Source organism: Diceros bicornis, chromosome 18, assembly GCF_020826845.1.
Source record: "Diceros bicornis minor isolate mBicDic1 chromosome 18, mDicBic1.mat.cur, whole genome shotgun sequence".
Taxonomy (NCBI): domain Eukaryota; kingdom Metazoa; phylum Chordata; class Mammalia; order Perissodactyla; family Rhinocerotidae; genus Diceros; species Diceros bicornis.
Window position 1 is genome coordinate 55,455,530 of NC_080757.1, and position 25,648 is coordinate 55,481,177.

The window sequence follows — 25,648 nt, forward strand, 5'->3', positions numbered from 1 at the left end:
ACAGTAAGCTACTGGAGGCTGGGGCCCAGTCTCATTCCCAGAGATTCGCATAGTGCCTGGGGCATGACAGATGTTCATAAAGAGTTTGTCTTAATGATCAAATCATTTATTATCCTTTCACATGGGAAGAAGAGAAAGAGATTCAGGATCAGACACACTAGAAAGCCCTATAGGGTTCCTCACCCAGAGGCACTATGTCTGGTGGTTAAAAGCAGAGATTCTGGAGTCAGACACACCGGATTCAAATCCTTCTTCCGCCTCTTATTAATATGACATTGAGAAATTTAATCTCTCCGAGGCTTCACCATATGTAACGTGAGGAAAAAAGTAGTACAAACTTGTAAAAATTTAAAATCAGATGGTATAGGTAAAAAGGTCCACCACAAGTTCTGAATAAACATAAGCTATCAGCATCATCAAAATTGTCACCTCTCATAAGCCTCTGTAAATCAGACCTTAGGTCTCTGCAGAGCCCTAGAAGGGCTTCATTCACTTCTGTCACCTCCCCTCACCTCTCAAGGCCCATGCACTCCCAGCCCACATACTCAGAGTAACAGAAAATCCAGCCTCAAAGCGCTCAAGTAACTTGTTCCCGTGTGTCTGTGGTACAACCAGGTCTGGTACCAGGGCCTCCAGCTGCCGCCCACTCCCCACTCAGACCCAGATCAATAACAATGAGTCCTTGGTTATGTATTAGGATGGTTTTAATCATTAGCCAGGAATGTGCAATGGGTCCTTTTCTGACACTGCATTTTTCATGTGGAGAATTAGCAGTTTGATTAATCACACTCCCAGACCTTAAGGCCATTTCTGAGCTGTTAACGCATTTCAAAATAGCAGCAATAACGTATAGCAAAGCAGTAGGCTGGGGAGGCTGCCAAGCCTGCCTCATTCTGAGAGGGCTGTTTGGATCCAAAACTCTGCTCTCTCAGTCAGCCTCCCAGCAGGAAACAGATGGCACACTCAAAAGGGCTGATTGCAGAGAGTTTAATGAAGGAACTTTGTACAGAGGTGTGAGCAGGATTAAGGGAATGGTGAGGCACCCCTGGGCTAGCAACAGCTGGAAGCCACTACCACCCCAGGTCCTGAAGGAGCAAAAGGAGGGAGCTGTTTTGGAACTAGTGAGAGCTGTAGCTGTAGGAGAGAGCACCTGACAGGAGCTGTGGTCTTCGGTAGAGGAAGGCAGGGTGGAGAAGAGTGGAGAATGGGTCTGGAGAGGCACATGGCAGCCACCCAGCAGAGCCACCTAAGGCCACACCGGAGATGGGTTCTCCAACAGGACCAGGCTTAGAGAATGCCTTCACTTGCTGTCTGACCCCTCCACCCATCATTTGCTGGCATTTAGGCTCCCCATCATCAGGGTCAGCATGCCCTTCACCTCGTCCAATGACTTCACTGAAAAACAAGGCAATTCTCCTTTCAGAACATGACGTGCATGTTCTCAACCAGGGATGATTTTGCCCCCCAGGGGACATCTGGCAATGTCTGCAGACATTTTTGATTGTCACAACTTGGGCTCCTGCACCTAGTGGGCAGAAGCTAGGGAGTCTGCTAAAAATCCTACAATGCACAGGACAGACCTCGACAACAAAGAATTATCTGGCCAAAATGTCATAGTGCCGAGGTGAGAAACCCTGTTTTAAACTAACTGCTCTGGCCTCCTCTGTCCCTCCCTCAGCCTCCAGCTGGGCCCTTCCTTGTACGCTCTCATCCAGCCCCCAGACAGGGCAACTGCCAGACCTCTCTCAAGTCTGCCCACTTCAGGTGTCTCAATGGTGTCCCCCAGCACCTCGACCTTTTCCTCTGGCTGGCATCAGTAGTTCCCTTATATTCCCACCTGACTCCCAGGCTACAGACCATCCTTTCACAGCCCACCCCAGCCCTTGATTTCCAGCTCTTGTATCTGCACTCCTTCCCGTCCTTCCTCTCCTAAGACCATCTGTCCTCCAGACCCTGTTCCCATAAACCCCTGTCTCAGTACCCTCCCAGTAATTTTTCTCTCTCTCAATTGATGATTCTTCCAGGTCTACTGCTTCTAAACATCACGGAACAAAGTAGACTTTCTAGAGCTAGCCAAGGTCATGCTCAAAGCTATCTATACCCTTTCTCCCCTTAGTCCCCTGGAGTGCTCTCCCCACAAAACACACACACTCTGATCTCCCCGATGCTGTGATTCTTGGGAGTTGCTGAGCCAGTGTCTTGCACAGGCTTCTCTGGCTGAAAAACCAGGGAGGGCTGCCAAAAGTAACCTCTCACTGTGGTCCCAGAGGAGAGGGCTCCTTAGGGGCAGATCCTCAAAGGGCACAGGAAGAAGCACTGGCCAACCAAGCGTGGGGCTCTCCTGGCGCCAGGGAGTCCCTCGGCGAGGAGCTGACCCTTCTCTCTCAGTGCCTCCTCCTAGCCTGCCCCCTGCACAGTGCCTCTCCACACCCCTATCACCCTTGTCCCTTAGCCCTACCAAGGCTCAGACAGAGCGGGGAGAGGAATCCAGCTGTTTAGTCCTAAGACGAAGTTGGCCAAGGTTGAGACTGACCAGAACACCCAGCCACTTTTATTCCTTTCCTCCAGATATCCCTTGAAACCCAGAAAAGCAAGCAGGGCAGGTGACCCCCAGGACCCCCAGCACGAGCGCCCTGCCTCACTGCTTGCCCAGCGCCTCCACAGTCCACCACCAGCAACTGAACCACACCCACTGGGGAAGGGCCCGCACTCTCCCAGGCCCAGGGAGGGCCAGCAGAAGCAGGAGAGCTAGGGTTGGGCCCGGGAGGGGGCGCAGGGTGACTGTGCCAGCCCACCACTCATTGCAGCCCCACCAGCTCAGTGATGGGAGGGGCCTGCACCATGAGCTCCTCGTAGCGACTGAGAAACAGCCAGAAGCGAGCCAGGTAGGAGTCCTCGTTGTAGGGCAGCTGCTTCTCATGGAGGAACTGTGACACCACGGGCTTCACCTGTGAGAAGATGGGCAGGAGGAGGAGCTGAGCCAGGACTGTAGCAGGCCCATCCCCATGGGCCCTTCCTCTTCGCAGCCCCAGCCGCTGTCTGCCTTGTTCCATGATGCGCTGAGGAGCTTGGAGAATTCCTGCCTCCCCACTCCCAGCAGGCAAGGGAAAGGGGGGGCTTCTCTCCACCAGCCTTCCCCAGGGCTCCCGACTGCAGGACAGTCCTCCTTGGCACACAGAGGTTAAAGTCAGGGCGCCCCTTACTGAGCACCTACTGTGTACCCAACATTTCCCATCCATTTCTTCATTTCCTCCTCAGAGCCTGTCAACATAAGCACTGCGCACTCCCATTTTACAGGTGAGGAAGCTGAGGCTCAGAGACATCCAGTTAACTTGTCCAGAGATGCACTGGTAGTAAGAAACTCAAGTGTCTCTGATCGGAAACCCCCACTGCTGCTTGTACACTGGGCTGCCCTCCCTGGGTACCTCTGACCAGGCCAGTTGGTCAGAGAACCCTGAAGCTCACCCTCCTCTGCCCTCAGAGAGTTCCCGCATCCCAGCTGCTCCAGCCCGACCTCATCTACCTTCAGGCACATGTTGTCGGAGAGTCGGGGGAAGAGGTGGTGCTCCACATGGCAGCTGATGATGGAGTGGCCAAACGCCCAGTCCAGCACGGGCAGCCGGGGCAGGTTAAGCACGCCCAGGCTCATCATGTGAATCCGTCGGGGCTTCTTGTCCTGGGAGAACATGGGCAGCCCAATGTGCTGTAACAGATACATGGGTCACACCCTGGGGCTGGGCCAGGCGACCCTGTGCCTCCTCACCCTGCCCCAGGCATCCTCACCCAGCACTCGGGGACCCAGTGGGTACTGCTGCCCTCCTCACCCCACTCTGGAGGGACCTGGTAGAGGTGTTAGGAGACTGGGATTCTCCTGCCTGTGCCCTGAACTCAGTCTCACCCATCTCTGGGCCCCTCTCCCCATCCGTACAATGAGGGGCTTGCCTGGGCACCCCTCGGATCCCGTGGTACTCTAAGGCGTGTGACTCCCCGCTGCTCGCTCTCATGTCACTATGTCCTTGCTTCATCCTGGAAGAGACCCTTCCCTGCTCTCTTTTCACCAATCAAAATCCTGCTCATCGTTCAAGACCAAGTTTGCGCATCCTCATGTATTTTTTCATTCAACAGGTGTGTATAAATGCCTCCTCTGCCAGGCAGTGTCCTAGGTCTAAGGGATGTGGAAGTAAACGAGAGCTTCCATTCTAGCAGGATAGGCAGACAAGACACAATTATGGGTTTAAGTCATTGATGGCATTTGTGGTAAGTGCTGGGATAGTGACAGACAGGATGCTCTAACCCAGGGTCTTCATTGGTCAGGGGAGCAGGGAGGTGTCCGTCCCTACAGAAATGGCCCTGGAACTGAGGGCTGAGCCCCTGGCCTCCCTGAAGACCTGCCATCTCCGGCTCCTCTATGTGCCGCCTCATGGCATGTGCCGGGGCCCCTGTGATGACCCTTGCTTCACTTCACTTGGGCTTATCACAGTAAGAGCCCTGAGGGCAGGAGCTGGGGTCCTAATCACTTGTGTCCCCACAGGACTTACTCAGTTTCTTTTTTTGTGTGTGTGTGAGGAAGATTAGCCCTGAGCCAACATCTGATGCCAATCCTCCTCTTTTTGCTGAGGGAGACTGGCCCTGGGCTAAAACATCCATGCCCATCTTCTTCCACTTTATATGGGACACTGCCACAGCATGGCCTGACAAGCAGTGTGTCAGTGCGTGCCCGAGATCCGAACCCATGAACCTGGGCCGCCGAAGCAGAGCGTCCGCACTTAACTGCTGCGCCACTGGGCCGGCCCCCCTCAAGTTCTTAATAAATCTTTGATCCATGTGTGAATGGCAGCCAGTATTGAAGAGAAGCAAATTCCTTACCTGAGACCAAAACTCTCTGCAATGACCCACAAAGAAGAGTAGAGGCATGGGTGGGAGGTGAGGGATGCTTCCTCAGGTGGCTTCTCTCTCCCCAGAACCTTGAGTCCAGCCTGTGGTCAGGCACCTGGAGAATGCTCCCCAGAGCCCCCCAGCACCCAAGGTGGGGGAGGCCTCACCTGGAAGATGTTGACGTGGAGGTAAGGGTGGGCCAGCAGGGATCTGGTGATGAGCATGCAGGCCAGGGCTGAACCGGGGCTCTTGAAGCCAGACACATTCAGGAGCAGCCAGTAGTGAGAATAAAGGCCCAGCGAAATCAGGCCCAGCGTCCGCAGAGCCGCCCTGAGCTCCACGTGTCTCAGCCGCTCTGCCAGAAGGGGCAAGAAATGGAGTGAGGAGGGGACAAGGCTCAGATCCAACAGAGCTGGCTCCCTGGTGGCTCAGTGGTGTAAGTAGGGTGACCTAGGCGTGTTCAGTTCATCCATACACAGCCCTGAAAAGTAGGCTCAGCCATTTTATGGAGGAGGAAATGGAGCGTTAAGCAACTTGACCACGGCCACTCTGATAGTAAATGGTGGCCTGGGGCTTGAACCGAGGTCTGGCTGCCCCCTAACCCCTGCTGCTTCCACTGTATATTGCTCCCACGATATTAAAAATTATAACATGCAAGGTAGTGCAAGACATTGCATGATTTACAAATCGTTTTTACATCTGTGACCTCATTATGCTTTCACCTTACCCTTGAGGAGCAGGTAAGAATCTGAGGCTCAGAGAGGTTAAGTTTTACTTACTGCCTGAGGTCACCAGCCAGTAAGTGGCAAAGCCAAACAGCTGCAGGTCTGAGGCTCTCTCTACCCTGCCTGGCTGTCCCAGAAGCTTTCTGTCCAGTCTTAGCTCAGGGCTCCTGGCTTCCTCCACAAGCAGCCTCCACGAAGCCAGGAGGGGAAGGAAGGAGAGAGGGGACCAGATCTTTGCAGGGCACAGCCCTGGCGTACTCACCCATAGTCACCAGTGGGGTTATGATGGGGATCAAGAGAGGAGCAAGGAACATGTAGACGTAGCGGTTGAGGCAAGGCAGCCTCCACGTGCTGGAGTCCCCCATGCCCAGCACGTTGGTGTAGCCATGGTGCATCTTGACATGTCCATACTTGGCATACTCTGCAGGGAAGGCCGTGCATACCTAGAGAAGGGAGCCAGAAAGGGCACGAGGGCCACGTCAGGCACAGCTGAGCAAAGCAAGACCTTTGGGAGCCTCGAGAACACCCCACCCTCCTTGGACGCTGTATTTCCAGGGCCTTCCTGCCTTACACACCCAGCTAATCAGCCTTGACCATTAACTCCCAGGTATCTGGGACCACAGAGCAGCAGGCAGTCAAAACAACTGGGTCCACTTGGCGTGATTATGCAAAGTGTTTGGGGGTGGGAGACCAGCCCCATGATTGCCTCTTTGCCGTGACCACCCAGGCAAGCTGCAAGCCTGCGAGGGCTGTCAGAGGAGTGGATACCTTGCAGGTGAAGCTCCTGGCATCCGACTACAATTATTTTGTGCATGTTTATCTTGAAAACATCTGTACCTTCATAACACTACTTTGCATTCTGAACCCACAGCAGCGAGGAGAGGGGAGCGGGAGAGGTCTGGGGGCAAAGGGAGGCCATCTCCTCAACTGTCCACGACGATGGCACCGGGGCTGAGGATGCCTCGGTGGGGGCTGAGAGTTAATTCTCCCTAGGGGTGTCTTCTCTGGCATGCGCCCTCGTGGGATTCTCCGAAGCTGGCCAGGAGCAGCAACAGCTCTCTGACTCCAAGAAGAACAGTCATTCTGAATGCAAAAGAGGCGCTAAGGTGTTCCTTATACAGATACATGCAAACGAACATGCAGATGTCAGCCTCTTCCAATATTTTATCCAGGCCAGAAGATATTGCTAATTTTACTGAAGATGCTGCCTGCCTATTTCCAGGAGAACGTGAAGGGTTTCTCAATGCTAATCACTGAGCCAAGCAAAGACAATGGGGCACCCTTCATTGAGGGCTCAGTGTTCTGCACTTTACATATGGGATCTGTTAATCTTCTAAGCCTAGGGAGTCAGTGGTGTTATTATTCATTATTATTCACAGCTGACAGAGGCAGAAACTGAGAAAGAGAGAGTTCACATAACCACCCCAGATCACTCAGCTAAGTAGGTGGCAGAAGTGGGATTTGAACCCAGATTCCATCCAAGATAAGCCATAAGACCCCTGAGATGAGCCACTTACTGCAATGGAGCATGAACCTAGGCTCGGGGTCCAGGCAGCAGAGGCAAAACCAGGAGAAGAAAGATAAGGAACAACATTGTCTTCACACTCTGTCTGCAGAGACTTTCCCCCAGGAACGAAAGGGAGCTGAAATGTAGCTGGAAGCTCTCTCTAAAGGGCACTGAGGAGCACACTTAGTGACGTCATAACTGCAGTTTTACAAGAGACACAGGAAGATATGTCAAACCAGTACTGTATGGCCCCTTGGAAGGCGGAGGGCGGGAAGGTAAATGCTAATTCAAGGACAGCATTGCTGTGGAGTCCGGGAAAACAGGACAAGGGGCTTTGCTCTCGGATGCTGTAACCCGCTGAGGAGTGGGTTTTGCTCTGTTTTCATAGCATCGCAGAGGGACAGAACCTGGGGGAGGCTGCAGAGGGCGGGCAGGTAATGTGTCAACTAAAGTGATGTCTCTGCCAGGCCTGCTGGTCTCCAGAGGACCTGCCTCCTCAAGAGCATGCACCATTGGGGCCACACGGTTGGTTCGAGTTAGAGGCAGAAACCTTTGGCAGTGGGTACAAGGGGGCACAGCTGGGGTCTGTTGGGACATCCTCAGAGGCTCACCTGCCTCTGCCCAAGACCTGCAAGTGTGTGTACTGACCCTCACAGTTCTGTCCCATGGAACTGGAAGAAGCAACTGTTTTTAACTACTCCTTCCATGCACTTCTGCTCCAAGGGCCGATCCTATCTGCTTTGCTTCTTTCATCAAGATATGTCAGCTGAACGCAGCAGTCTGCTTAGTGACAAAGCTGATCTCCCTTCTGGCGCAAGCTCTGCGTCACCTTGAAGACCAGCAGCTAACTGCACTTTGAGTAGCGATGCCAGAAACAAGCTGGAGCCTGAGCAGACAGGGGCATGGTAAGAACTCAACCCTTGGGGCCCTGGTGGGGTTTTCAGTCAGGCTGTCAGCCAAGTGCCAGATGTGAGGATGCAGGGGAGACAAGCTACCCATGCGGTACGCAACATGTGATTGTGACTCAGCTCACACTTCCAGGGTCTGTGTACGATTTGCCTTTTTATGAGAATAAGAACAGATTTGAGGCTATTTCTATAAGACTGGAATTCTCACTCCCATGTAGATGTTCTTTCCAGAGAGGGAGAGAAAGGGGTGGATTTGGGCTAGAAGGGGAGGACTGCAGAGATTGCAGTGTGTCTCACATGCATGTGCACTTATCAAGCAAAGGGCAGTGGGGAAGGGCCACGTGCTGTGAAGGCAGTTGGAAAATGGACTGTCCTGCTGTAAAAGATTCTGTAAAGGTCTCACCCAAGCGGATCCCACATCCAGACCCAGAGAAAGTTCCGGAAGCCTCAAGGTTGGTGCTGCTTCTTCATATCGCCATCCTCTGTGCCCCTCAGGAAGACTTAAAAGCCCCAATATCTTAGCACTCAGGCTCTGCAAGTGGCCAGAGTGTGTGAGGGGAGGATGTCAGTATAATTCCTCTTGACATCTTCTCTCAGCTAAACATCGGGGGCCCCAAATCTCTCTTTCATTCATTTATTCCTTCATTCAATTGTTTGTTCACTTAAGCATCCTCAGACCTCTGCCAGCAGCCTGTGGTAGTTGTCTAAGTTTGTAGTCTTTAAAAAATAATTTATTTTTTGAATAGGTAATGTGAAAATTAATAAAGGAAACCTCAACTAAAATGAGTCAGGAAGGCCTATAGAGGGAGCTCTCACGCCCTACCATGTCAATTACCCCAAACAGCAAGAGACTACCCTGCATCTCCAACAGGAAGGCATTGCTACTTTATGGCCCCAGCAGGAGGAAAGAAGATTTTCTTGCTCAGCAACAAGCCCAGCCAATGGAAAATGCCACAGCTCAGCCAACGAGAAGCCGTCATCACCCTGAACTCTTACTTTCTTCCAATGATCTTTCATTTTTCCTTTGCTAATGACCTCTTTGCCCCACCCTCCTTTCTTTAAAAGCCTTCCATTTTGTGTAACTCTTTGGAGCATCTCTCTGCTGGATGAGATCCTGCCCAATTCATAAATCATTTGATAAAGCCAATTAGATCTTCAAATTTACTCAGTTGAATTTTGTTTTTTAACAGATTGGTGGCAGCAGTGTCACCGAAGCAAACTTCCAACAGCATTCGGGGACAGTGAGAAACACAGGTGTGGCACCCATGAACGTTTTTGAGTTCACTGTCTTTCTCACCAATTCTGAGGGCTGTTGATGAGTTCCTCTCAGTTGAATTCTGCTCTTTTTTGCATTCGAGCTCCCAATCTAATTGGCTTTCCTTAACAGGGCAGGTCAGCTTGAGCTGGCAGAGAATTCTTTATGGAGCCCAATTAAGCTGGTGGAGGATTCTGCCCAGAGTGTCAATTGGGCTGGCAGATGGTTCTGCCCAGAGCCAAGACCACAATTCCTCAGGTGGAAAACCACAGCCCTTAGCCTGGTCCCTGGATTCCACATTGGGAACTTCTGATGGTTTAGCTGCAGTTCTCCATTTTGTTTGGAATCAGTCCTCAGTCCCCAGTCCTTGGGGGTTGCTAGTCCAATCCTTTCCCCAATCCAAGGTTCCATGGAAACTGTTGGTGGTGAGCACAGGTCCTTCTTGTGGCCAGGATGCAGAAACAGCTCTTGGTTACTGCCAGTACATTAAGGTGCACATGTTTGTTTGTCTTGTTTTGTGTAGATAAAAGCTATTGCTAAGTGAGTATCTCAGAAGCCAAAAAGAAACCCCAGCCCCTTAGTTTTGATCCCAGATTCCCAGATTCCACTTTGGGAACTGTCAGTGGCAGCTGCAGTGCCCCATTTATTTGGAATCAGTCCACAGTCCCCATTCTTTGGGACCTGCAGGTTCAGTCTTTTCCCCACTCCCTACCCAGATTATTAGTGTGGCTCTGGGAAGCCCAAAAGCTCAGCTAAAAGACATGAGATCCTGATACCGGCTCAAGACAGGGTTGACATAGGGGAAGCCATATTGTAGAAAAGAAAAACTCTATTGTAACTTTGAACGACCTCTGACAAACTAACCCAGCTGGATATGCACCCTCCAGGAGATCTACCTGCTCTGTAGATTTTACCACCCCTGCTTGTGCATGTACCTCCCAGCTGCGATAAGATGATAACTGCTTTGTTGAGTTCCTTAGGAATGTGATGACCCTCGAACAGATCATCTATGCTGATAGCCATCATCAGTGAAAACTAAAAGATCTGGTGTGGCACTCCCAGTCTGTGACGCCAGAAGGTCAACATTTCTAAGCCCCTCCCCAATAACCCAATGGCCTATATAACTACTGTAAGATTTCGTGCCCCCTTAAGATGGTTCTTTTGGACAGGAGTCGGCCATCTTCCCTCTTGCTAGCAAGCTGTAATAAAAAATTCCTTTTTCTCCTACCACCTTGCCTCTTGACTATTGGCATGTCTTGCGGGGAGCAGAAGGCCCCACGTTGGGCGGTAACAATCCCTTATATACAGAGAGTTGAGCATGCCAACTTCCAACGTACCTGCTTATTTTATGTTTAATAACTATAGTCCCAGCAGTTGCAGATGTCTAACAAGATGGCAAGATTTTACTAAAAACAATCTAGAATTACAATGGCCACTATGGGGAATATTCCAATTAGACAAAATCATTCATTTAAAAAAATGCACTTGAGAGCAAGGGATCCCAGGTTGAACAAACAGAATGGGATACGAATTTTAATTGGTACGTAGAAGCTTTCAAATGGCTTCAAGATTCCAAAACAGCTTCATTGAAAGACTCATTGCAAAAGGCTAATGAAAAATTAAAGACACAAAAGCTATCTAAAACAACACCTAGCCCTTCCCCATTTCGCCCTCCTAAGGGTCCATTATCAAAACACTGGTCCAGAAATCGATGTCTCAATTGTAATCAACTGGGAAGCTGGAAAAGAGATTGTCCTTGAAGGCCCTATGCAAATTCTTCGACATCAACTTAAATGCCCCCATATGAGCCCCTCCCAGAGCTGATGAAACTAAGGGATTTTCTTTTTTTTGAAAACTGTTATGTTATTCCCTTAAACAGCCAAGAGAAAACTAAAATTAAAATTAATGGGGTTGTTCAATACTGCCAGAAATATTTACTGTTTGTCCCAGCTGAAACCTGACAAGATATTTGAAAGGATTTAATAACTTTACTATCAAAAATTTGGCCAAATTGGAAGCTGATATTCAGAGCCTGATAGGAATTTTTTTCTTAGGCCTTCTCCCCTAAAGTATGTACCCAGAGGGAAAGAAGCAAATTGGAGTAAATGTAACCGGAAAGGCAGGTCAGCTTCGTTAATATTCAGGCTACAATCCAGTTCTTTAGGGAATAGGAAACAACTGACTTTGTCTTGCAAATCTTTGCAGGGCCAAAGGTATGGCTCTAGAGAGTGGTTCATAGTTCACCCGTCTTTTTTTGCCAATCCCAAAATCTCCCTATTCATCTCAAAATGCTTGTAGATATTGTAAAAGATCAGGACATTAGAAACAGTATTGTCCTGCACTTAAAAATTTAAATTACCCTAGACCTCTGATAATAGGCAAATATGCCCCAAAAACTCTATCTTGGGGAGAACTTGAATACTTTTCTCTGTGCCTCTGTGATGTAAATTTTCTACCCCATCTTCTCTAGGACCTAAGAGTCATTCTTTGAAATGCAAATGTTTCTCACCAGAAGAAAAAAGAAAGGCAAGGAAATATTTAGAACTTGGGCAAATGAAAAATCTGTAGTGTCTTCTCCACAAATATTAGTAACTAAAAGGTTTCTGTTTGTGTCTTTCTATGTGTGTCTATATATATGTATCTTGTAGAAGTGTGTTATTTTTCTACTTCCAAATGGTATTGCCAAAACTATTTTGTAAAAGAACTCTATTTAACTGGGTTGAAGATCAAGCACTTGTAAGGATTGGCTAGTCTTTTCTCTCTCTCTCTTTTTTTTTTTTTTTGGTGAGGAAGATTGACCCTGAGCTAATATCTGTTGCCAATCTTCCTCTTTTTGCTTGAGGAAGATGGTCCCTGAGCTAACATCTCTGCCAATCTTCCTCTGCTTCGTATATGGGATGCCACCACAGCATGGCTTGATGAGCAGTGTGTAGGTCCACGCCCAGGATCCGAACCCACAAAGCCCAGGCCTCCAAAGCAGAGAGCGCAAACTTAACCACTACGCCACCGGGCTGGCCCCAGGATTGGCTATTCTAAAACTCAGAAATATAGAAAGTAATCCAAATGCTTTTCAAGTTCACATGATCTGGGATTAATCGTTAATAAATAAAAGCTAATTGACGGTTTTTGGTTAAATTAAAATAGGCATGTCTTTAGAGTTATCAGCATGAAGTTTAATACTTTTATTTTACCTAGGTTTACCAAGGGTCAAATTAGTTCATGTTATGTCTGTCACAAAATTTGTCAACAGGAAAAATAGCTTGGGATGATAACTGACTTTGTCTAATGTCTCATGAAGTTATCATGGGTAATCTAAACATAATTGTTAAGAACTATTCAATTAAATAGATGTAAGAAGACTAAAATGTTTTAGGTGAACTTTTTAGCAATAATTACATGTTATGGTATGTGTACTTAAAAACAGTTTCCCAAATCTTTTTGGTAACTTGAAACCTTGCTAAATTAAATTAAATGATGGAAATTCATTGAATATATAGATCATTTTCAAATCAGATAAAACACAGAAACATCAATTACTGAACATAGGATAATCTACTTTTTGCTCCTTATTACAGAGGAACTAGAGATATTCAGGTCTATTAGTAAACATGTCTTGTGCTACACTGAGAAAGTTACTTTGAGAAAAGCATGTTTCTAAAAATTATAAAACTTATTTATAAAATTTGCTGAGCCACAGAATGCTAATATAAAAGACAGTTCACAATTGTTTACTTCTTAGTTTTCACTAGAAATTAAGGTTTCCAAGGGTTAAGAATTCTAATTAATATATGTAATTAAAGCTACTAGGAATAATAAGGGAAACAGCTCTGTATGCAAGGAAAGTGGGATGTGCTTTTGGTTAAGAAAAGATATGAGGTATGGAGATGCATTTTTGTTAAGCGAAATGAGAAGTAATTTTGTCTAAACTAGAACTTTTGCTTATGAAGGACGAATTAAATAGAAAATTGGGAAGAGAGAAAGAGAGAATTTTACCTTGTGCAGTCAAGTTGCTTAAAAATTGGATTGTTATTGTAAGGGTTTTGGAAATAGGCTTTAATATCAATAGTGTACTTATGTAAAACTAAACCTTAATTTTCCTTCATTTGCTAAAAGGACAGAGTTTTCTTGGACTACTGATTTGCTCCTGATAAGAGAGTATAAAAGGTTTTTTTTTAAGCAATCTGCCTAGAAAACAAAGATTTTGTGTTTTATCAAAATAATTTCTGTATTAGCCTTTGAAATCTTTTATTATCACTTTGGTTACAACAGGGAAGAGGGAGAATCCCCCCCACCCTTTCCCTTAAGGTTCTTATGGCTAGCCAAATAATTAAAAAGGCAGGTTAGCAGGAGAAAAGAAAACAAAGTTTAATAACATGTATACATGGGAGAAACTCAGAAAGAGAACTGAGTTACTCAACAAATGGCGGAGGTTCTCATCTTTAAATAGCATATTCAGGTAAAGACAAAGGAGGATGTTGGGGGTGGGAGAAGTCAGCTGTGGGAGATTACCAGAAAAGCACAGTAAACAAGAGTATGCAGATTTAAGTCCTTGCCTTCTGCATTGATAAGCGTTTCTAGAGATAAGGTCATCCCTCCTTCTTCCCAGTACAAAGAGGGAGATACCTTTACAAATGGAGATTTCCCTTATAAATGTAAAAGTTTCTTGCAATGGGTAACTTCTACTTTTACTTGGTTTTCAGAGCTTTGATAAGAACGGGCTTAGCAAGGACCCTCCCAGTCTATAGTCTATCCATACCCAGAGTTATCTATGGTGATGGCCTGTCCTGGGGACAGGACTTCTATCTTAAATTCTTTTAGGCAGTTAGTGGGGGGGGGTAGGGTGGTCAAAGTTTCTTTCAGAGAAAATAATCAAGATAAAGAGACATATTTTGAGATGGCCAATTCTGATCCCCCACAGTTAAATAGATAATTAAGCATCAAGTTTCATAATGATCTGTGATCCTATTTAGACAAGTGTTTTAAAACACACACACACACATATATATTTGACAAACTTCCAAAAATCAAATTACAAAAATGAAGTCTTTTGACCACAAACTTTGAGGTTTTTCAGAGGAACCCTGGAACATTTCAAAGGATTTTTTCTCTCTTCTTATAAAAACAGAGATATTAAACTAATCAGGCCTACTTGGTATGTTAAATTACATGGGAAGTATTGTCAAACAAGTGTTGATAAACCTTCTTAGGTTATGTTGCCTGGGTGAATGTTTTTAATATAAGTGTTCTAAAAATTATATAAAAATCCTAACCTTTTGATATGTCCAGGTATAATGTTATCAGTCATAATTCTAGTTATTATCTTAAAATGTCTGTCATCAAAATTAAGGCTCACACTAAAAGGACTGAACCTTGGTATCAGGGAAATGCCATGGCTGATTTTTATGTAAAAGCAGCAGCAACAGAATCTATAAAGATTTTGGCACATGTGGATGAAGTCCATGCTGCTTCTGCAAAAAATGGCCCCTCATTGCTAGAATTCTGCCATCCTGACATCCTTGTAAAATGGCAATGGTCTGCTCCCGAATCAGAGAAATTAAGATGCGTAAACAATGGCTGTAAATAAACAAGCAGTAGGGCCTATGGGAAACCCAAGACGCAACTTGGTTCTTTCTGGTTGCCTGGCAAACCCCATTTTTTGGTTTTTGCATTCCTCCTCCCACCATAGAGCATTTAAGATGACTCAAATTATGAATCGACATTAGTGGGGAGACTTCTACAAAACTGCAAAAACAGTCTACCAGCCATGTCTGACCTGCCAGGTCCATAATCCTGGACAAACTATTTTTGTCCCCAGAGACCTCAAACCTCCTCCCTCTGGACCCTCTGAACACCTGCAGCTGGGCTTCATTCAGCTGCCACTTATCAAGGGTTATCATATGTTCTTGTTATTGTATGTGTGTTTTCCAGATGGATTGAAGCCTTCCTCTGTCACAAGCCTGATGCCCTCACAGTGGCAAAGAAACTGTTAGAGAATGTTTTTCCCACTTGGGGTATACCTTCCACAATCTCCAGTGACTGAGGCACCCACTTCACTGTGCAAATTATATGAGCCTGAATGAAAGCCTTGCAAACTTCTTGGAATTATCACTGTCCCTATCATCCTCAATCATCAGGCAAGGTTGAGAAAACTAATGGGATCCTCAAACTTAAAATTTATGAACTTGCTGAAACTACTGGACTTCCCTGGCCTAAGGCATTGCCTTTGGTCTTGCTAACTGCTCACAGTACCCCTTTCAGGAAACATAAACTCACTCCATATGAGACAGTCACTGGCAGATCAGTGTTTATTGGTATACAACCTTATGTCGATTCCTTATTGTCTCGTGCTAGTATGACCAGCTACTGAAAGTCTTTAATGTCTTATGCTCAAACCTATCATCAACAGGGTAAAGAAGATTTCCCAGATCCCAATTCAAAGGATCCTGTTAGTCACAGTCCAGAGCTTGGTGACTAGGTATTCTGGAAACGTCATCAGAGGAAGACAGCCCTCGAGCCCCACTGGAAGAGACTTTACCAAGTACTCTTGACCACTGACACTGCTGCAAAACTAGAATGTATTGAGCCTTGGATACACATCTCACAGCTAAAGAGGGCTCCACCTGACACCTGGTCCTGTACAGATGCTGGAGACCTCCAAGTCAAATTGACAAGGAAGAGAAGTAGCTGACATTGATGTAGACTGTTTCACCCAAGATGACAGATCAAGACTTCATACTTTAAACATGAAACGTCGTCTTCTTCTTTTCCTTTCCTTTACTCTGGCATTGGCCTGGAAAGATAACGCCATCATCCATATCTCCCAGGCCATTGCTAAGGGGGGTAACCTTTCAGATTTCTAGAATTGTCATCAAAGATTTCGATCTATCCATAATTATATCACTCAGATTTGCCCCTAAGAGATCCCTAAGAGAGATCCCTAAGAGACTCCCTAAGAGACTCCCTAAGAGATCTCACCAGCAGCACCTATCTTTGCAAGGCATTTAGAATGACTTTTTATTTCAGGCTAGGAGTTTCTCTTCCCACATGCACTAAAAACTTGACTAATCCCCTGGCTTAAATGAGTAAATGCAGCAGTCCCTAAAAATGACGTGCCTAATAAGTTGATGCTAGCTCAGCACTTTGAGATGATCTCCAACACTTACGACCTTGACAAAATATAGACTTTGGATAAGTAACACCTGAGAGTTCTCCCTACTACCCATCCTTGTTACTCAAATGTGGCCTCAAGTGGTTTCCAATCCATGCACTTTCCCTCCAACGTGGGACATGACAACCAGGAAAGGTCCTTCCTGCCACTGAGGGACAAAGGCTACTGAATTCAGAAAACTTGACTCTTGATCAGTGACGCTTTTGGAGAAAGATCTTGATCAAAAGGGGAAAACGTGAAAATTAATAAAGGAAACCTCAACTTAAATTGGAGTCAAGAACGCCTGTAGAGGGAGCTCTCACGCCTTACCACTCGTGGTCAATTACCCCAAACAGGAAGAGACAGTACCCTGCATCTCCAACAGGAAGGTGTCTCTACTTCACTACCCCTGCAGGAGGAAGGAAGATTTTCTTCTGGCCCAGCAACAAGCCCAGCCAATGGAAAACACCAAGCTCAGCCAATAAAGCCATTGTCACCCTGAACCTTGCTTTCTTCCAATGATCTTTCATTTTTCTTTTGCTAATGACTTCCTTGCCCCACCCTCCTTTCTATCAAAGACTTCCATTTTGTATTCCATTTTGTATACCCTCCTTGGAGTATCTCTCTGCTTGCTAGATGAGATGCTGTCTGATTCATGAATCGTTTGATAAAGCCAATTTGATCTTAAAATTTACTCAGTTGAATTTTGTTTTTTAACAGTAATATGTTTACATAATTCAGATTCAAAAATTACATAGTAACAAGTCTTCTTCCTACTCTATCCCCCAGCTACCCCATTCTCCTCCTGGGAGGAAAGGGAAGCTCTCAATCTCTTATATGTCCTCTAATATTTTCCTTTTTAAACAAACAACACTTTGCAGGATTAAAAACCATCATCATAAAATTATGACTCAGTCAAAGTTGGGTTTTAAATAGGTCACTCTACTGGATTTGAAGGAGAAGGGCAAGACGAGGCAGGCAATGGGCCAGAGGCTGTTGGTATGAGCAAGCTGAGAGATGGTTAGGACTGGAAGGGCAGGGATGCAGGGGGCAGGATCTGGGGGAAGGATGAGGAGTGGGAGGAGTACGAAGAATCAGGGCAACGGTCAAGTTTCCAGCTCAGGGCCGGCCCCATGGCTTAGCAGTTAAGTGCACGCGCTCCACTTGGCAGCCCGGGTTCGGATCCTGGGCGCGCACTGATGCACCGCTTCTCCGGCCATGCTGAGGCCGCATCCCACATACAGCAACTAGAAGGATGTGCAACTATGACATACAACTATCTACTGGGGCTTTGGGGGGGAGAAAAAAAAAGGAGGAGGATTAGCAATAGATGTTAGCTCAGAGCCAGTCTTCCTCAGCAAAAAGAGGAGGATTAGCATGGATGGTAGCTCAGGGCTGATCTTCCTCACCAAAAAAAAAAAAAAAAGTTTCCAGCTCAGGGGCGGGGGCATGGTGGGGCCACTCCAGAGATGGGCTCAGGAGTGGAGGGCAGCAAGCCTGGACAGGATGAGAAAGAGGGGCTGTGGGTCATCCCAAGGGCAGCATCCCTAGGGCAGGAGCGACTCTGGGCTAGAGTCTGCCCAGCTCCCATTCCTTCCTCCAGACTCTCTCTCACTGACTCCCAGCGGCTGAGCAGCCCCTTCATGACTGGCTTCAGAGTGCTGGGGGCCTCTGGGACTCCACGGGCTGCAACGATAGGTTTGTCGGATAAAGTATAAGACATCCAGAAAAATTCAAATTTCAGATAAACAACCAATCATTTTTTGTAGAAGTATATCCCAAATATTGCCTGCATTCACTGTTTATCTGAAGTTCAAACTCAACTGGGCATCCTGTATTTTTATTTGCTCCATCTGGCAGCCCTGCACAGTGAGAATACAAGGCCCTGAGTGTGAGTCCCGCCACCAGGCAGGCTCCGTTTGCATACGGTGATGTGTTAGCACCTTTGGATAAGAGAGTGACAGCTGTGAGGGCCGACGCCAGAGGAGCCCCTGGTGCCGTGGGCTGGATGTGGTCAGGGTGAGCTCATCAAGCAGCTCTGGCGGGATTCTCTCCCCTTTCAGGCCCTGTCCAAGGTCACCTCCCAGCTCCTCTGATGGCACACGAGCCTCCTTGCCCCCCTTTCTCCAGGATCCCCATTAGATTCTAGTGAGCCAAGATTTCTGTGGGTCCTTCATGCACTATGCTGTTTCCTATATCCATGCTTTTGTCTGTACATCTGCTCCATCTAAAGCCAACTTCCTGCTTCTGGGCCTGGCCAACGCTGTCCTGGCAGCGTCTCCTCTGGACACTCTGCCCAAGAATGAGAATCCTCTGGATTCTCAGAATGACTACGGACCTTTGGGGCCGGGTCATTCTCTGTTGTGAGGGCTGTCCTGTGCATTCTAAGATGTTTAGCACATCCCTGGCCTCTCGTCACTGGATGTCGGTCATACACAGACACCCCAGTCGTGACAGCCAAAAACATCTGTAGACATTGCCAGTGTCCCTGCCATGCTCTCCTCTTTGTGCTCTTACAGCCTTCACACCACCTCGTTGGTGTGACATTCTCGTGTGGAGTGGCTCGTGTGGAGTGTGACAGGCTCGTCACATTCTGCCTGCCCTGGGCCTGGGCTGCACCACGTACCAGCTAAGCAGCCTTGGGCAAGTGACTTAACCTCCCAGACCAGTATTTCTTCATCTACAAAGTGGGGATAATAATAGCTTCAACCTCGCAGGGAGGCATGACTAGTAAATGAGATAATTCATGTAAAGTACACAGTAAGCACCGAAGAAGTGTTAACTAGTATAATCAGGACTTTGATCTTTTGATGTCATTCATGTGTGTCTGTTTCCCCACTTGACTCTGAGCCCGTGGGGAACTGGAAGTGGCTCTTATGCACTCTCATGTGCCCAGCATCCAGCAGAGGGAGTGGCGGGGAGCAGAAGCTCAGTGATGTTGAGTGCACTGCTTAGCCATGGCCCACTCAGAGTCTCAAACGACAGTACCTCAGCCCCCAAAGCTCCCCGTCAAACTGGGCCTCCCTCCACGCCTCCTCTCCCAGCTGGGCAGCCACTGCCCAGCTCACAGCAACACTACTCTTTTCTCTCCAAGCCCCTCCCTCAAAGCTACACTCATCAGACTCAGTGCTGCCATCCACAGACGACTGCCTGGCCCTGCTCCAGGGTCCTCGGCCTCTGAGGGGCCATTTGCAAGCCCACCAGGGTCCCCACAATCAGGAGCCAGGCTTTACAGACCCACAGGAGTGGGAACCGCCATGAGACCCCCTTCCCAGAGTCCTCGGGCTTATCCTCGAGGTAGCCACAACAAAGCTGGGGGCAGTGGGGTGGGGGCTGCCTGAAAGCACATTTTGCAAACCCACACATGTGATAAAATGGCAGAGAACTACACACACACACACACACACACACACACCCGCACACGGTACTAATGTCAATTTCCTGGTTTCGCTATTGAAGGACACTTACATGCGTAAATGTAACTACTAGAAGAAACTAGGTGAAGGGTACACCTAACCTCTCTGTCCTATTTTTGCAACATCCTGTGAATCTATAATTATTTCAAAAATAAAATTTTTTTTACAAAAGTATATTTTGTACTGCAGACCTGAGTTTGCAGTAAATAAATTTTTAAAATACAAAATCATATTTTTAAAATAAATTTTTAAAATAAAAAAATCAGACTAACACCCCTCAGGGTTCAGGTGAGACAAACAGAGAGATCAGAGAGATGGCCCAGAGGATAACGGCCACACTGAACTCGTGGGAAGAGAACGTTGGAGAATCATGACTAGGCTGGGAGTTCTCGGCTCTGTTTCCACCACCACACGGGACTGGAGGGAAGGTGAGCACACTCCCCTGTGTGACACCCCCTCCCCTGGGGCACAGCCAGCCTGTGCTCCTGTGGACCAAGTGTGACTCCCCCCTCGCAGCACAAAGCCGACTTTAGAAGGAGGGTTTGAAGTTGAGACACAATAAAGACCTTAGTAACTGGCACCGCCTGTCCCCTCCCACGCGGGGAGCATCTTTTTCTTCTTTTTTTTTGTGTGTGTGTGTGAGGAAGATTAGCCCTGAGCTAACATCCATTACCAATCCTCCTCTTTTTGCTGAGGTAGACTGGCCCCTGGGCTAACATCCATGACCCTTCTCCTCCACTTTATATGGGACACCGCCACAGCATGGCTTGACAAGCGGTGCATCAGTCCACGTCCCGGATCCGAACCTGCGAACCCCAGGCCACCGAAGCAGAGCTCTCGAACTTAACCATTACACCACCTGGTCAGCCCCATCAGGCAGCATCTTGATTGTGACATGCAGGGGAGTCCCTAAAGCCCTGTGATTTCAGGAGTTAATTCTTCCCAAGCTTCAGTAATTAAACCATGGTGGCCCTGCCCACCCCACCCTGCCCCCACCTTCCTGTGGCCCTTCACTGGCAGTCCCTAAGAACAAAACTGGCAGTCCCCATGACATAACTCAGGACAGGGAGGGGTAGGAGCTCTCGCAGGGGGCGGCCAGGGCTATCGGTGGGCTGGGGAGAGGGTCAGAGATACACTAGTAGAAGGAATGGAATGTTCTCTTGTGGACTGGAAATGAGTCTTTGGAGGGAAGTTCATGCCACTGTGGGGAGGTGTGTATGATTTTGGATACATTAGCCAAGAAACAAGAACAACCTGGAGTGTCAGCTGCCCCCTCCATCCTGCCCACCCCTCCCCCAGATCCAATGGGTCAGAGCGGGTGAGGTCCTTGTCCCACCCCCAGCTCAAGCCAGCAGACCCTGAGACAAACCCAGCAATAGCTGGGTGCCCCAGGAAAGCCAGTGATACTCAGCTGACACCTGAGGTTGCAGACTAGAGGACTAGATTATTCTATAGTGACGGTGTCTCCTGAGGGTCAAGGTTTGGGAAGAGCACAGGCATCCGACAAGAGGAGGATTAAAGAGGGAAGACAACAGGACGTGGCAGAGGCAGAGAGGCAGGGCTCCAGGAGGGTCCCGGGCCGTGCACTGAGATCCTGGGCAGCGAGAGCTTGTCCTTTGTGCGATGCCGAAAACAGATGGGTGGGCCAGGGCCACAGCAAACAGCCCCCTCGACACACACACACACACACAACTTTGTTCCGTTAAAAACAAACAATAAAAACTGCTGACTGCATGTTCCTTCCAAAGGAAAAAAAAGACGCTAACACTCAGAGACCATCGAGGAGTCAGGCCCAAGCCGTAAATGAAGACTGACGCTGTCCTGCTGAATCCTCACACCAGCTCCATGAGGGAGGTAATGTTATTACTCCTGTCTATTAGGAGAAGCTGACACCTAGCTGCTGAATTATGTAACTTGCCCAAGCTCAGGCAGCCAGTGTGTCCAAAGGCTGCGTCCCGACACTGTCCCCTGCCTGGCTGACAAGACCAAGGACTCCATCCACCCCACCCACACCAGTGGGCTGAGGAAACTGAGCCACCCCCTCCCCCACACTGGGAACTGGACCCTCCCCAGAGGGTGGCCTGATGCGCACCTTGTGGGGCAGAAAAGCGGGAGGCCTCTCACACTCAGGCCTCTCACTAGCTAGTGCCCGAGTGACAAACCACTGTGAACTGCCCTGCAGCTGACTGGTGTCACAACACAGAAGTGGGAGCCAGGCCTCCTCCTCCTCCATGAGCTGTGGTTCTAGTGGAGCTCTCCAGTGGGGGAGCCTGGGAAGGCTTCTCAGCGAGGGCATTGTTGGCTCCCTGCCATCACTCAGCACCCACGATAGCGACTGCGTTCCCCAGGCAGTCTAGGCCTGAGGTTCTCAAACTTTGGTGGGCATCAGATTCCCCTGGGGAACTTGCTAACTATGGTGGCCGGGGCCTCTCCTCCAGCAAGCCTGGGCCTCCAGGTCATTGAGCTGCACACCAAAGTTTGAGAACCACTGGGCCATGCCTGTAGCGTCAAATGCCCTGTGGGCAGCTAGTCCCAAATCCACAACACCTGCTCATCCTCAGCTGTCCCAGGCTCCTGGCACTCAGTTCAGCTCTGAAAAATCCAAACAGAGCTAATCCTATCCCTGACTACACAACACTGCCCAGTTTCTCCCCTGACTGTGATTAAACTTGGGGGGCATCTGACCCCAGCTCCAGGGTCTGGCTCGAGTCTCAGAGTTTGGCTGGGACCAACGCCCAGGGGTCCCTGGGAAAGGACGTGTCTTGAAATGGACCCTGGATCAGAAAGCTGTTGGTTCCTCTCGTCCTTTGCTCCTTAGAAACGTGTGCAGGTGGGAGAGGAGGGAAAGGGAAAAAAGAGGGGAATGGAGAGTCCTAGGTAAGAAATGTTTCCTCCCACTCAACTGATATGGTATAATTTTATGCAATGTCATGTGTGTGTGTATAGTTATATAAAGTTTTATAAAATTATATAACTTTATAAAAAGTTCACAATTGAGGTGATTGGTTACAGTAACCAGTCCCCGGCAGAAAAGGACCCTTTCTGGTACCAGCTTTTGTATTTGTTCATAAGCGACCTGGGTGGCTGGGTGAGGGCCCACCCAGAAGTTCCGCAGAGGAACCGGAGAAGCCTGAGACCAGTCCAGAGAGAAGGACAACCTGGCCAGAAACCTTTGCCTTCCTGGCCTTGCCCGTAGGTGAGAAGGCTGAGGCAGGATGAGGAGGGAGTGGATGGGGGGGTCAAGGGTCAGGAGAGAGGAGGGTCCTTCCTGGAGCAGACCTTGCCGAGCAGGGGGTCTCTCAGGATGGCTCAGCCATCACCAGGCATCAGAGGAGGGGCATGTTCTGGAGATACCAGGCCCCTGCTCCTCCCCCCCTTCTGTCTGTGTCTCACATTTTAAATCCTGATGGCAAAACCAGGAGGACCCAAAGGTTATAGCCAAGACAGTCATATACCAGGACCTGCCACCACAGGTCCTGGTAGGAGGAGAAAGCTTTATCACCACTTGGCCCAGCCCTGCAGAGAGGCAAGTGAGCACCCCCAGGGGAAACAGGACTGCTCAGGCCAAGTCCACTGCCATAGGCAGACACTCATACTGTACATTCCTCATGCAGTTCTCTGTCCCTTGGCGCAACCACCCTCTCAAGGGCTTGGGGACATGCACACTCATACAGACACACACACTTTGTAGCGCATGCTGCACACCTGGACCCACACACCACCAGCTGCAGCTGTCTGCCCACGTGGGCACACACAGCTGTATACACCTGCACACTGGCACAGAACAATGAGGTTGCACACACAGTACCAGCAGCCACCCCCATCCCCTCCTAGGCTCACCTCCACAAAGAAAAGTGCCCAGATTTTGCTCCAGCGTTTGGACTCGGTGAGGGCACCGTGAGTGGCCAGGTGGCTGCCCTTGACAGTGAGTGTGTAGTGGCACACACCCAGGATGGTGATGCCCAGGGCAAGGACCAGGAGATTCTCAGAGCGCAGGCACAGGAACCCTGCATGGAGGAGGGAGGGGTGGGTAGGGGGCTGTCAGGGTCTTTCTCCAGCTGCTGGAGATCTGGGCCCAAACACCTCAGCCCCCACCCCTGGGAGCCCAGGCCAAAGTGGGCTCAGCTCTGGGGGCTGCTACAGGGAGCAGTGAGGTAGGTCCCACTATGGCCTGAGGGGGATGGGTTGGCTTTCTCTACAGTATTTGGGACAAAATAGAGCCCCACTGACTCTCCAAGGAGGCTCTGAGAGTCTTGATTCAGCACCCCAACCAGAGCAACGACAGAGCTGGGCATGGTGGGGGTCCAGACCAGGAGAAGTCCAGGGGAAACTCTCACCCTCCCTAGTCACTCCATCCCTGGTGTCCCCCATGGAACATCCTCCCTCTCCCCCAGGCCATCTCACCCCTGGCTCCTCTCAACTTTCCCCTCCACTGCCCTTCATGCCATCAGGGTTTCTCCTTCCTCCAGTGCCCCATCCTCTGGGGACACAGGGCAGGACACCCCAACCAGTCTTTTCGGGTTTGGAATGTGACCCTCCAACCTAGAGTCCCCGGCATGCGCCGTCTCCCCCACCCCACCAACCCCCAGCCCTCTCCATCACCCCACCCCGCAACATCCTCAACCCCAGCCCTGCCTGCTGTCACCCCGTCCCGGTGCTCCTCACCGGCCGGCAAGGCGAGGAGGCTGAGTGCAAGGATGGCGCAGTCCACGCCGTGGCGCTCCCACCACGAGCTCGCCCTCACCACGTCCTGGACTAGCGCCTCCAGCTCGCCCAGCAGCGCCTCGGCCCCGCCGCTCTCCCGGGGCTCGCCGCGCGCCGCCTCCATGGGCTCCGCGCCGGCCAGGCGCCGGCGGAGGACTCGGAGGACTTGCCCAGCGTCTGCGGCACCGAGCGAGGCGCGGAGCGCGAGCGGGGGCGGGCCGGGGCGGAGTCACGCGCCAGGCTGGGGACACGCGCTCCCGGTGTCACGGTGCGTGCGGGGCATCCGAGGGCCTCCTGCAGCGCACCGCGGCGACCTGGTTCGGGGGCACCCTCCTCGCGATGGGACCAGAACTGCCGCAGGAGGAGCCGGCAGGTGCGCGGGCGTGGGGAGGCGACCCCGGAGAGAGAACCAGCCCAGGGGATGGGGCGGGGCAGGGGTGTGGAGACCCGGGTGGAGACGCACAAGGGGCCTTCTCCAACCGCCTGACAACTCCCTCGAGTTCTCTCTGTCCGCTCACCCTGCTCGGGTTTGTTGTAGCATTTTTATCGCATAGCCTGAGTATTTTTCTTAGCACTTAGCAGACGCACCCACACATGACGCGGACAATTGTTCCTTGTCTATCTACACCCGCAGACTGGAGGCTGGGTGCCCACAGGGCCTTCCCTTGCTGCTTTTGCTCAAGCTGTGTCTTCACTACCTAAAGCAGTGCTTAGCACATAAATATTTTTGAATTCATGGGGCAGAAAGTTCCAAGACTCACTGACTCAGGCTGATGGGAGAGTGGGGGTCTCCTCCAAGTCTGGGTTTGGTAGGTGACCCACGGAGAGTTGGCTCTCCAGCCTGGTGATTTTTGGGGTGAGAAGGGATAGCTATAGAGAAAACACATCCGAAGGTCACCATTCTGGGTGGGATCCCTCTGCAATTACACTCACTCAGGGGTGCCCAGGTGTGAAACCAGGGCCCAGGCCAAGGCCATGGCAAACAGCCCCCCAAGACTTGGAAGCAACACCTGTCCCAGCTCTTCCCACCACCCAGGCCCCCACCCAGCGCTGCGGGAGGCTGACCTTGGTCCTCCCAGCACAAGCCACTGTGCTCTGCACACTCCCCTTT

General features: G+C 49.5%; 1 protein-coding gene across 1 annotated transcript; it reads right to left on the minus strand.

The window, feature by feature from the left end:
* Positions 1 to 906: 906 nt before the first annotated feature.
* Positions 907 to 24,661, minus strand: FADS6 (fatty acid desaturase 6). Its single transcript, XM_058559433.1, has 6 exons — positions 24,499 to 24,661; positions 23,674 to 23,840; positions 5,863 to 6,043; positions 5,043 to 5,230; positions 3,524 to 3,703; positions 907 to 2,948 (listed from the first exon to the last, which is right to left on the minus strand). Exons 1-6 carry the CDS (start codon positions 24,659 to 24,661, stop codon positions 2,799 to 2,801), a joined length of 1,029 nt encoding a protein of 342 aa, XP_058415416.1. The 3' UTR covers positions 907 to 2,798.
* Positions 24,662 to 25,648: the final 987 nt, after the last annotated feature.